Source organism: Arachis hypogaea, chromosome 16 (assembly GCF_003086295.3).
Source record: "Arachis hypogaea cultivar Tifrunner chromosome 16, arahy.Tifrunner.gnm2.J5K5, whole genome shotgun sequence".
NCBI lineage: Eukaryota > Viridiplantae > Streptophyta > Magnoliopsida > Fabales > Fabaceae > Arachis > Arachis hypogaea.
The window spans coordinates 21,412,053-21,423,414 of record NC_092051.1 but is presented as its reverse complement, the minus strand read 5'-3'; the positions used below and the strand labels follow the sequence as shown (position 1 = coordinate 21,423,414).

General features: G+C 39.2%; 1 protein-coding gene across 2 annotated transcripts; it reads left to right on the top strand.

The window, feature by feature from the left end:
* The first annotated feature begins 4,404 nt into the window (after positions 1-4,404).
* Positions 4,405-7,375, top strand: LOC112759084 (probable serine/threonine-protein kinase PBL24). 2 transcript variants are annotated; one of them, XM_025807914.3, is made up of 5 exons: positions 4,693-4,957; positions 5,060-5,235; positions 5,336-5,528; positions 5,604-5,995; positions 6,111-7,375. In XM_025807914.3, the coding sequence occupies exons 1-5, from the start codon at positions 4,849-4,851 to the stop codon at positions 7,092-7,094; spliced, it is 1,854 nt and encodes a 617-aa protein (XP_025663699.1). In that variant the 5' UTR covers positions 4,693-4,848; the 3' UTR covers positions 7,095-7,375. The 2 variants fall into 2 exon arrangements, with proteins under 2 accessions (XP_025663698.1, XP_025663699.1); XM_025807913.3 differs by having other exon boundaries at positions 4,405-4,957; positions 5,336-5,995.
* The last annotated feature ends 3,987 nt before the right edge of the window (positions 7,376-11,362 follow it).

The following is an 11,362-nucleotide window of genomic DNA, read 5'->3' as shown; positions in this document are numbered from 1 at the left end:
AGCAGAAGTTGTGAGAATGTTGTTTCAAATTATATGGTAGACAAATTGAAGCTTTCAATCGAGTTACATCCTCATCCTTACAAGTTGCATTGGTTAATAAAGGAGAATGAAATTAAAGTAACAAGGCGATGTTGTGTCCAATTTTCTATGGAACACAAATACAAGGATAAAGTGTGGTGTGACGTAATCTCGATGAACGCGTGTCATTTACTGTTAGGATGTCCTTGGCAATATGATCGTCGAGCTATTCATGATGGTTTCAGAAATACATACTCCTTTATTAAGATGGCAAGAAGATCGTATTATCTCCATTACAACATGTAGATGGTCAAAATAATCAAGTTGAGTTATGTCTTTTCACATCTTTCAAGACCAAATGCACTCACAAATGGAATCTTTCGCCAATACAAGATGAGCCTTTTTTAACCCAAGGAGGATAATGCAGGAGCCCTTTTCAGGGACGATGATGCAGGAGCATGTATCTTTATATTTATGTCGTTAATTAAAGTAGTCTAGTTTAGCACATATTATTATATTGTGTTATGAGTTAGTTCCGCATCGCCCGAGTCATGAAGGTTCCTCCTCCTCTACTTGCATAAATATTGCATATGTACCCTTTTTGCTTATGAAGTTGAGTTGATTGAGTTATATATTAAATAAGTTGTATGCTTATTTTTCTCTAGACTCTTTGAGATTAAGAAGTGCATCCTTGGCTTAGTCAATCAAGGTGGATTCTTGGCTACTTTCACCATAGGGGGGTTGTTAACCTCGTCAAGATGTCAATAATTATCATACATGAGTAAGCTAAACTGGGAAGTAAATGCATGCTCACGAATAAGTTCAACAGGCATACAAATTCATGAACAGAGCATTTTAGTTACATATTGTTTAATTAATTAAGTTAATAGTCATTTTCGTCCCTGAAAGATACCGTGATCTCCATTTTCGTCCCCGAAAGTTAAAATTAATCAAAATCGTCCTCCAAAGATACCTCACCTAATCATGTTCGTCCTTCTGTCATCTCCGTAGCTGAGTTGACAAACGGCCGCTGACGTGGGCCGTTAACTGCCAAGGTGGCAGAGAACAAAAACAATGCCGTTTCGGTAGAAGGCGCTACTAAGCTTGAAATGTTGCCGTTTTATCTTCTGAAGTGGGATTCAAACGTTGCAAAGCCTTACCCCCATCTGATATCAACCATCGTTCTGTCTTTCGCTCTAAAACGTATCGTCTCCCATAAGGTATGCCCTAAGCGTCTGACCCAAGTTCTGAACCACCCCAACAACGATCGTTAGTGCTGGTGGATGAGTATAGTATAAAAGCTGTGGCCATTGAATGCAGAGTTGATGTTATACTGGAGCAGCATTGATAGTGAAAGAAGGCATTGAGACGGTGAGAGGTAAGGATTGAACATTTTTTCATGATTTCTAACTTATTATGTGATGTGGTGTATTGTTACTGTGGTGGTGTTAATGTTCATCTGATTTAAGGTAGGGTTTGGGGTGACTAAGGGTTTCTATGTATAAGTGTTCTTTTACCATTTTCGTGTATGAGATTGTGTTACTTTCTATGGCTCTGTGATGATTTTTAGTGAGGGATGTTTGAATTTAGTGATGGTTCTGTTGCATGTTTATTTTGGGTTAATGGTTGATTGGTACAAACTGGGTGTAGTAGCTGGTGATACATAGAGAGTAGTTGTTGCTGGTCATGTTTGTTTATGGTGTTTTTGTGTTTGTTATTGTAGATGGAGGGTCCTCCCATGACGTTTGTTTTTCACCATGGCAGGTTGTTTAAAATGGGTGAGGACGGAGACATGATTTATGAACCTGATAATACAGAGGTATTGATGGGTGTTGAGGGAGATACACTTGATGTGTTTTTTGTAAGGGGTTACTATAAGGAGTTGGGATACATTGAGGCTGGAAACTATTAGTGGAAAGTTCCTAGAATTCCGATTGCATCTAGATTGAAGAAGTTGGTGACAGATGCTGACTTGATTATAATGTGCAAGGATTGTAGGAGGAACCAACATTTGATCAACCTATACTTTGAGGATTGCATCTCACAGCCCTGTGTAGTGAACAACATAGGGGAAGCAGTAGCTCTTCTGGAAGCAGGAAGTAGTAAGAAGAAGAAGTACAGTTCCTAGGCCAAGATGCAGAACTCCCAACCTGTCAAGACTCCCAAAGTGATGCACCCTCAGCCCAAAAAACCAACCTTTCAGCCTACTAAGGCAGCCTCACAGCCCAGTAAGCCCAATTCTCAGCCCACTAAGACAGCCTTAGCCCAGTAAGCCCAATTCTCAGCCCTCTAAGGCAGCCTCACAGCCCAGTAAGCCCAATAAGTCTTACTCTCACCCCACCAAACCAACATATAAGCCCACTAAGACTACCTCTCAACCCATAAAGACTCCCTTGCAGTCAACAAAACTCCACCCTCAACAAACCAAAACCAACATTCAGGGGAAGACAGTCCCACCTCATTCCAAAACATCATCTCAACCAGCCAAGAACTCAGAAAAGAATAAGAACAAAGGAAATACCAATGCATACAGAGTCACAAGATCTGGAAGATGTGTAAGAGAAGGTCCCATCCAGGAAGAAGATTCTGACTCTCATGACTCATATGAGAGTACTGAAGATGAGTTGTACAAGCCTCCTAAAGTTCTAGGAGACAATTTGTACAACAATGACAGTGATAGTGACAGCGGAAAAGGTTCACCAAGAAAGCAAAAGAAAGATGAAGCCAGGGAGAAGCACAGGTCTCCTAAGTCCAAATTAGGGGATAAAGAAATTGACACTGATGACTCAAGCTATGAGGGTTTCGAAGATGAAGAAAGCTCTGAATCTGGTATGTTTAGGGGGTTTTAGTTGTGGTATTGAATTAATATTTCATTTGGCCAAACTTTTTAATGTCATTGATGTTTTGATTTGGTAGATGTAGAGTATGATGATGATGATCTTGGAGGTGCTTCAGATGCTGACTCATGACACTCAGAGGACTTTGGCAAGGAATTAGATTCCGATGAGGAGACACCCACTGTTTATCCCCAATTTAATGAAAAGACCAAGTTTGGAAAGCCTAAATTTGAGGTTAGTATGATATTCAAGTCAAAAGCTGAATTCATGCAAGCTACTAGGGATTACACTATCCAGTGGGGCAGAAATATTATATTTACAAAGAATGATAGAGTTAGGGTTAGAGCTGTTTGTAAGTCAGAGGATTGTCCGTGGGTGGTTTATTGTACATGTAATAATAAAGACTTGTCATGACAAATTAAGACTTTAGTTGATAATCACATCTACCCTAGAAAGAGGAAAAATAGAGCTGCCACCCAAACCTGGACACTTAGTAAACTAGTACCTAAGCTTAGAAAGCACCCGACTATGAAGCATCGAGAGGTGTATGATTGGTTTGTCCGAAAATGTAATGTGTACCTCAATAGCACGTGCATCACCAGGGCTCTAAAAGCAGCTACAAAAATTGTGGAGGGTGATGAGATAGCACAGTATGGGTTGGTGTGAGATTATGCAAATGAGTTACTTACTAGCAATCTTGGATCCAAAGTACAAGTTGGTGTCATCCCTATGCCTGAGAGTCCTCCTCTATTTGATCGATTCTGTGTGTCTTGATGCTTGCAAGCGGGGGTTTAAGGCGGGTTGGAGACTTCTAATTGGTCTAGACGGAGCGTTTCTGAAGACATTACATGGAGGACAAATACTTACTGCTTGCGGACAGGATGCTAACAATCACATCTTCGTCATCAACAACATGCTACAGCTTGGCGTTTATCCACTAAGAAGGACTAATTTGACGTCTTAAACAAGACTTATCTTGTCATCAACAACATGCTACAACTTGGCGTTTGCCACCTTGGCAGTTAACGGCCCATGTCAGCAGCCGTTTGCCAACTCAGCTACGGAGATGACGGAAGGACGAACGTGATTAAGTGAGGTATCTTTGGAGGACGATTTTGATTAATTTTAACTTTTGGGGACGAAAATGAGGATTGCAGTATCTTTCAGAGACGAAAATGACTATTAACTCTTAATTAATTGTTGCCATCCTCTTGGTTCTTAATAATAAGTAGATTTTGTAGAAGAAAGAGTAATAACGTTAACGTAGCTGCAGTTACCAACACCCTTTGGGTTTGGGGAAGTGAACGCCAACTGAAAGTGCTAATTTTAAACTTAATATTATTAGCAGATATCGTAAGTTATAACGGGCTTGCCCAAAAATTAAAGCTTAACAATGATAACAAACCTTATCTGCATTATTTATGGAAATAAATGGACTGAAGTAAAAAATAAAATAAAAACCATAAAAACTAGCAAAGGCTGGATGTGAAACATTTATGCCCTGGAAGACAATAAATCCATAAAAGATAAAACCATAGTCCAAATTTTCATGAAACTGATACCAAACTAAAAACTGAAACTATGAATTCCACCTTTGTCGGAATTCACGTAAAAGGGCATGCACCTCCTAATCCATGACCACTCAAATCTTTATGCCCCTCCTTTTTCTCATCTCCGAGAGTTCTAAGGGAACATCATCATACCACATTCACCATTATGCATGCATAATGGCTTCTTCTTCCTCTTAGTTTCTTTCACCTTTTAATTTTCTCTTAATTAAATCGTTTAGTGTTAATTTGTTATTATAGCCTCTGCTCCTCTCCTCGTGGGGTCCTTCAACCTCATTTGGGGGAACCTCCATCCATTTGTATTCATCATTCCTTAGTAAAAAGAACATTGCTTAGAAGGGAAGAACCTATATTGTTCATACATATACCCAGGTGTATATTTGTTTAATTATTATATAGAGATCCTTAGAACTTAGAAGAATATAATGAATTGCTTTCCGTGCTTCACTTCTCAAAAAAGCAAGAAAAGCAGTAGCAGCAAGGATTTTTCTCCTCCTCCACAGGAACAGGAACAAGTTGTAGCAAGACCACCAGGTATTAAACTAATTGATAATTAATTAGCAAGATATTAAGAGATCGTTGTATGTGTGTATTTTGATGAGGAAAGTAATTAAGTGCGTGCATGCATGCATGCAGATATAAAGAAACCAAAGGCAGAAGACATAAACCAAGTAGACACATCGAATATTAAAGCACACAATTTCACATTCCGTGAGCTAGCAACTGCAACAAAGAATTTCCGGCAAGAAATGTTGATGGGTGAAGGTGGCTTTGGCAGAGTCTACAAGGGCACAATCCCTGCAACCGGCCAGGTCATATATAAATTAATTAATTAACACAACAATATCATTAATTTCTCCTTTCAATTTTATCATTTTATGTTTTGTTTGTTAATAATTTCTGTGTGTACAGGTTGTAGCAGTTAAGCAACTGGACCGAAATGGAATGCAAGGAGGAAGCAAGGAATTTCTGGTTGAGGTTTTGACTCTAAGCCTCATGAGCCATGAGAATCTCGTCAAACTCACTGGTTATTGTGCCGATGGTGATCAACGTCTTTTGGTGTATGAATTCATGCCTGCTGGCTCTCTAGAAAAGCGGCTTCTCGGTAACCGATCTTTCTTTCTCTCTACATACATGAATTCATTCTTGCTTGTTGTGCTAATTTATTATTGCGGAGCAGAGCGGGGACCGGAGCAACCTCCATTAGATTGGTACGTCAGAATGAAGATAGCATCTGATGCGGCAAAAGGACTATGGTACTTGCACGACATGGCGAATCCCCCTGTCATATTCAGGGACTTGAAATCCTCCAACATCTTGCTGGACAATGATAACAATGCAAAGCTATCCGATTACGGACTTGCAAAACTTGCTGGTAAAGATAAGATGAATATTGTTCCTACCAGAGTTATGGGCACCTATGGTTATAGTGCCCCTGAATACGTAAGAACAGGTCAACTCACCTTGAAGTCAGATGTCTATAGTTTCGGTGTTGTCTTGCTAGAGCTCATAACTGGACGCCGCGCAGTTGACACCACTAGACCCAACGACGAGCAAAATTTAGTTTCATGGGTAAGTAACTCATAACAATCTTATCTCAGGGTAGTTTATTATGCTGAGAAACGGTTATGATTGTATATATTAACTTGGCATAGCTTGGTTTTATTTTTGTAATATGATTAAACAGGCGCAACCCATATTTAGAGACCCGAAAAAGTATCCAGAAATGGCAGATCCACTTCTGAAAGGCAAGTTTCCAGAGAAGGATCTGAATCAAGTTGTTGCAATAGCAGCCATGTGCCTACAGGAGGAATCAGCAGCGCGTCCTCTCATGAGTGATGTGGTGACTGCCCTCAGTTTTCTCTCAACAACTCCGCCTCCGGAGGCCAATCCTCAGCCTGAGCCTGAGCCTGAGCCTGAGCCTGAGCCCGAGCCCGAGACCGAGCCTGAGCCTGAGCCTGTCCCTGCCCCTGCCCCTCTTTCTGCTGCGCGCTCGGCCAAGAGTGAAGCATCCGCAAGTGTGAGTGGCAGCGGTAGTGATAGCGGAAGTGATAGTGGAAGCTACAGCCAGAGCCAGAGCGATTATGATGGATCTGATGGTGAATCAGACTACTATGAAGAGGATGAAGATAAACGAAGCTACAGCCCACAAGATAGTATACAATCTAGGGAATTCTACTCCAAGTCAAGCCGCAAAAGCAGCACCAGATCATCGTCCAGGGCTCACAGCGATGTAACTTCGAATTCCGAAGATGAAAGGAGAGGACCATCCCCACGCAAAGCCAGTAGGAAACATTTAAGCCAGAAGATTAGCAAGAAGTCTTCCAGCAAGGAAAAAGAGTTAGGCCAGAATAGCAGTAAGAAAGCTGCTTCTCGGAAGAACAGAGAATTAAAGCAGAAGAGTAGCAGAAACAAAGATAGAGAATTGAGCCAAAAGAGCAGTAAGAAAAAACCATCATCTTCTTCAAAGAGGAGAACCGGGGTGGGACCAGAGGAGTCAAAGTCAAGGGATGAAGGTGAAGCCATGCTTAGTGAGAGATCATCACGAGAGGATATATCTTACGGTCACGACAACCAAGAGAGTAGTGAGAGCATCCCATTCGAGTATGAAAGCAGCAAGGAACCATCAGCTATCCCGCCATTGCCACCAACAGCAAGCACTCTCACATAATTTTTCTGTCCAAGTCTGCTTGTTTATTATACATATGGTTTGTTATGCCAGACAACTACACTTGACACTTAACCATCATTATATATACGTTCCTCTTCTTTTTCTTTTCTTTTTTTTTTTATTTACTTCGTAGGCTTCAGGTATATTCTGTATCTAACTTTAGTTGAAGATCAAGAGTGAATGGCAATTCTGTATTATATATGTGTAAGGCAATTGTATTGTTATTGCTGTTGCTGATATACGCATGTTGAATCAATGAATCAAGTATATATTTGGTCCAATTGACAAATTATTCCTTTAAACCAAATCTGTAATATATTGTTTAGTATATGTAGCATCCTGATTCCCAAGGAGAATTATTATTGAATCTATCAACTATCATTGACTCGCTTTATGAATATAATCTTCTTTAATCTTCTCTGTGAACTGTGATTATTAGTCATTAAACATTGGAATTCTCATCTGAAACACTCATAACACTTGACAGCTAAATATCCTTCAATGAATTCAAGAAACTCTTCCGTTATAGATAGATGGACATACATAACATTCAGAATGTTTGGTTGGATCAAACCACACTGAGACTTCAGTCCATATTTCAATTGATGAAAAGCAATCAGAGAAAATTCAGGAAGGCAAGTCTAACCTGACATAGAACTCACACTGCAATTCTTTGTAACCATTCATTTTACATTGGAAGAGAAAGAAATCAAAGGAAATGACATGCAATTAGAGGAATATTTATCTTCCTTAGCTTCCATTTATTATTTGACAAATCGCGGTTAATAAGGCAGTGGTGTGAGATTAAGAAGATGCTCATGTAAGAATTCCTCATCCTCCGGGCTATATGTTTGAAATGAGGACATTAATCAAGATATTCTTATTATAAATATAAAATATAGAGCACTTTTGAAATCTCACACCATTAAAAACCCTATTAATGACTAATTGATGGCTACAAATTATAAAATCTGCTTATATTCATATTTAACAGCTCATAATTATCTATACACATGGTCAAGTTCCACTAATCTTTTTATGATACAGTCCCCGATTGCTCTAGGATTTTATTTATTAACTAACTTTGTTTGGCGCGCCTAATAAGATTGAGAAAGTTGTGATGTGAATGAGGTTGCGTGGTTGAGGTCAAGGTCGTCGAGGTCGTGATGATGAGTGGAGGCAAATCTTACTTTAAGATTACGGGATCTGGTAGCATTATTGTGATTTTCCTTCTTCCTGAGGCAGGGCTTTAACTCAGGATCAGGGAGGTGGTGATGATGATCGCGGCGGTTCAGTAGTAGTCCCTTAGAAGGAGAAACTCTTTCTTCACTGACACAAGAATGAAGCATGTTGGTGGTGGTAAAGCTACCTGCCGCATTGTGTTTCTTCATGAGATTTCGGATAGTGCGGCAAGGGACGATGAAGAAGACGTTGCCGGGAGTGAGGATGGACTGGGGGCTGACTACGATCCAAGGGAAGCGGAAGATGTCGGGGCGGGTAACACAGTGTCTAGGGTTCCGGCTCATGACGTCAGAAGCTCTAACTGGCTTGCTGTGAAGCTCTACGAAGCCTCCAGGGTGAACCAGTTTGAGCAAGTGGCTCTCTTTCTTGCATACTCTCCGCTGTGACTGTGACGACGCCATTATTCAAGCTGCCGGATCGGATCGGAACGGAGGTATTTGAGGAGTAAAGGGAGCTCAGAAAGCGGACAAGGTAGTTGCTCCCATATATTCAGCGGAGATTGCAAGGATCACAATGTAACATGGAACTCTTCGTTCTAAGATATCATTTTTTTTTTGTAGTAGGACAAGCTGATGTGCCAAAAACATTGTGTTCAACTTGTAAGTTTTTAGAGACAAAAAATTAATTAATCTTAAAAATTTTTGTGATATTTATGTAAATATTAAATAAAAAGACAAATAAGCAGGTTATGACAAAATATAAGATTAAATAGTGAAAACTGAAGTCCAGTCATCTTTATATTAATTTGATAATTAAAATAATTATTAACTTTACAATTGCAAGTGAATTTCAATCAAGTTAAAATTAGAGTTAAGCCCCACTTTGGTCCCTGAGATTGGCGAGTTGCACTGAATTAGTCCTCCAAATCCCAATTGCACTAAATTAGTCCCCCAGATTCAAAAAAATGCACCACGTTAGTCCTTTTTCCAATTTCTGTCACCGGAGCACTGACGCCGTCAGTGACGTGGCAAGTTCTTGCCACGCTGGACCCAACAACAGTTAGATGACATGGCAATAAAGTTGATTAGCTCCAATTTAGTCCTTGTCCCCTTTTATAACCAAGATTTCTACCCTAACTTCTTCCTCTTCTTCTTCTACCCACTTTTTCTGGTTCTTCGCCTTCTTTCTCACTGTGCAGCTTTTTGGGTTTAGGATCATGAGTGCAAGTGAGAGCCAGACTTTCCGGCGGTCAAATAGAAGGATCTCCAGAGGAACCAGTAGAGCATCGAGTGTTCCAGAGTGGTGTGGGTGTGGCTGCTGCCCTGTACTCCGGTGGTCCACAACAGAGGCTAACCCTAACAAAGTCTCAACTCTCAACTAATAAGAATTATACATAAATAGATATGTAATAAAAGCATTAAATTTGTATGAATAACTACAAAGTGATTTCTATCTAATCCTTGAAGAAATTGCCAAAAGAAATTACCAATAATCCATGAACTTGATAGATTTCATTATCATAGGAAATGGTGGATGATGGAAATTGAAAATACCTGGTATCCATGAGAAAGATGTCCACCATGAGAAAGATCAAGTGCCATGATTCTGTCATGAGGTTTTAGCAATGCAGTATAAACTTAAAAATTTGAAGGAGACCCAGATAGAGGCTGAACGTTCACTGCAATTTATGGGTAATAACATATGAAAAAAATTAACACCTAAATATTTTAAAAGAATCTACTGAATATCAAGAAAGCTCATGAGCATTCATTTTAAAATTTAACCAGCAAAAAGTCTACAAGAGAATTCAACCTAAATGCTACTTCTGAATTCTGAACAAAAATTCGTGTGCCTCAAGAGATAGAAGAAGAAAGAGAAAAAAAATAAAAAAAGGTAATCACAATGAATAGATCATGTCCATCTGCATGGTTAGAACAATTAGAACAACAGGTCAATGACCAACAAGATGAAATAATGTGCAATCAACAAAACCAAAATAAAAGGGTATACCAATATAGTTATTGTGTAGTTACCTCCCCATTTAACTGGATCCAACCTAAATGCCTCGAGGGCACGCTTCTGACATAGTCTTTCTGCCTAGCACCACAACCATAATCCATTCAAAAGTAGAGAAGCTTACTTATTCGTCACAAAAACAAGAAAAATAATCACATTAACACAGGTCTTGTTTCAAAAGTGGCAATCTTGATGAAAATCAAGTTGAATTGCTTAACAACATCAAAGAACAAGTAATTATGTATGTGATTATTTATATTCAACCCATAAAACTGCACAATTTCTAATTATAATGCCTAATGAGAATAGAATTTAAGATAAATGTTGGCCAAACATAAGAATTAAACAAAATAATTTCACATTAGCATTTCATCGAACATATGACATGCATAATATGCAAACAGGAATTTTGAGCTCAATTGAAGTAGCTATCAACCCAGAAAAATAGCCAGCAAACACTTGCAATCCAACAAACATTAATTAACTAATCTAGACATAACAAGATTACTATGTACCTTGAGGAAGAAAGGCAACAATTTTTTAATTGGACTAGAAGCAGGAGTCCAATAATAAAATCCTATAATAGAGATGAATTGAAGTGATATCTTACTGTAATTCCTGGTCTCTCTTTGTCGTAGACAGCTTCATCAGGATTTGTTGGTTCTGTGATGTTGGGTAGTGAAGTGTTATCAGCCAAGGCAGTGGGCTTATTGCCTTCGATGGGTGCTGATTCTTCCACCATTGGAACAGAGCATAAAAAGAAACCCCTAAACACAGTCCCACAAAACATCAAAATAAAACCTTAACACAAAATTAGCTTTAAAACTTGTGAACTGACAATATACAAAACACTTAACCATGATCAACACACATCACAACATTCCATTAAATTTGAAAAAAAAATTTCATCCTCACTAACCTCAGTGACGACACAGAAGATCCCTGTAGTGGCAAACGTACTCTTCCAACAACTGCACGGCGAACGTCGTGTTCTAATAGTCTCGAGAAATCCTATTGCAGCTACCTGTTGCTACTTTGGGTCACTCATGGAAGAGAAACGTTTTTTTCTC

Bases quoted from the DNA above. Each gene is read 5' to 3' on its own strand.
- LOC112759084 (XM_025807913.3), top strand. From the start codon at position 4,849: ATGAATTGCTTTCCGTGCTTCACTTCTCAAAAAAGCAAGAAAAGCAGT. The intron at 4,958-5,059 runs GTATTAAACTAA...GCATGCATGCAG, and splicing joins AGTTGTAGCAAGACCACCAG to ATATAAAGAAACCAAAGGCA. The intron at 5,236-5,335 runs GTCATATATAAA...CTGTGTGTACAG, and splicing joins CAATCCCTGCAACCGGCCAG to GTTGTAGCAGTTAAGCAACT.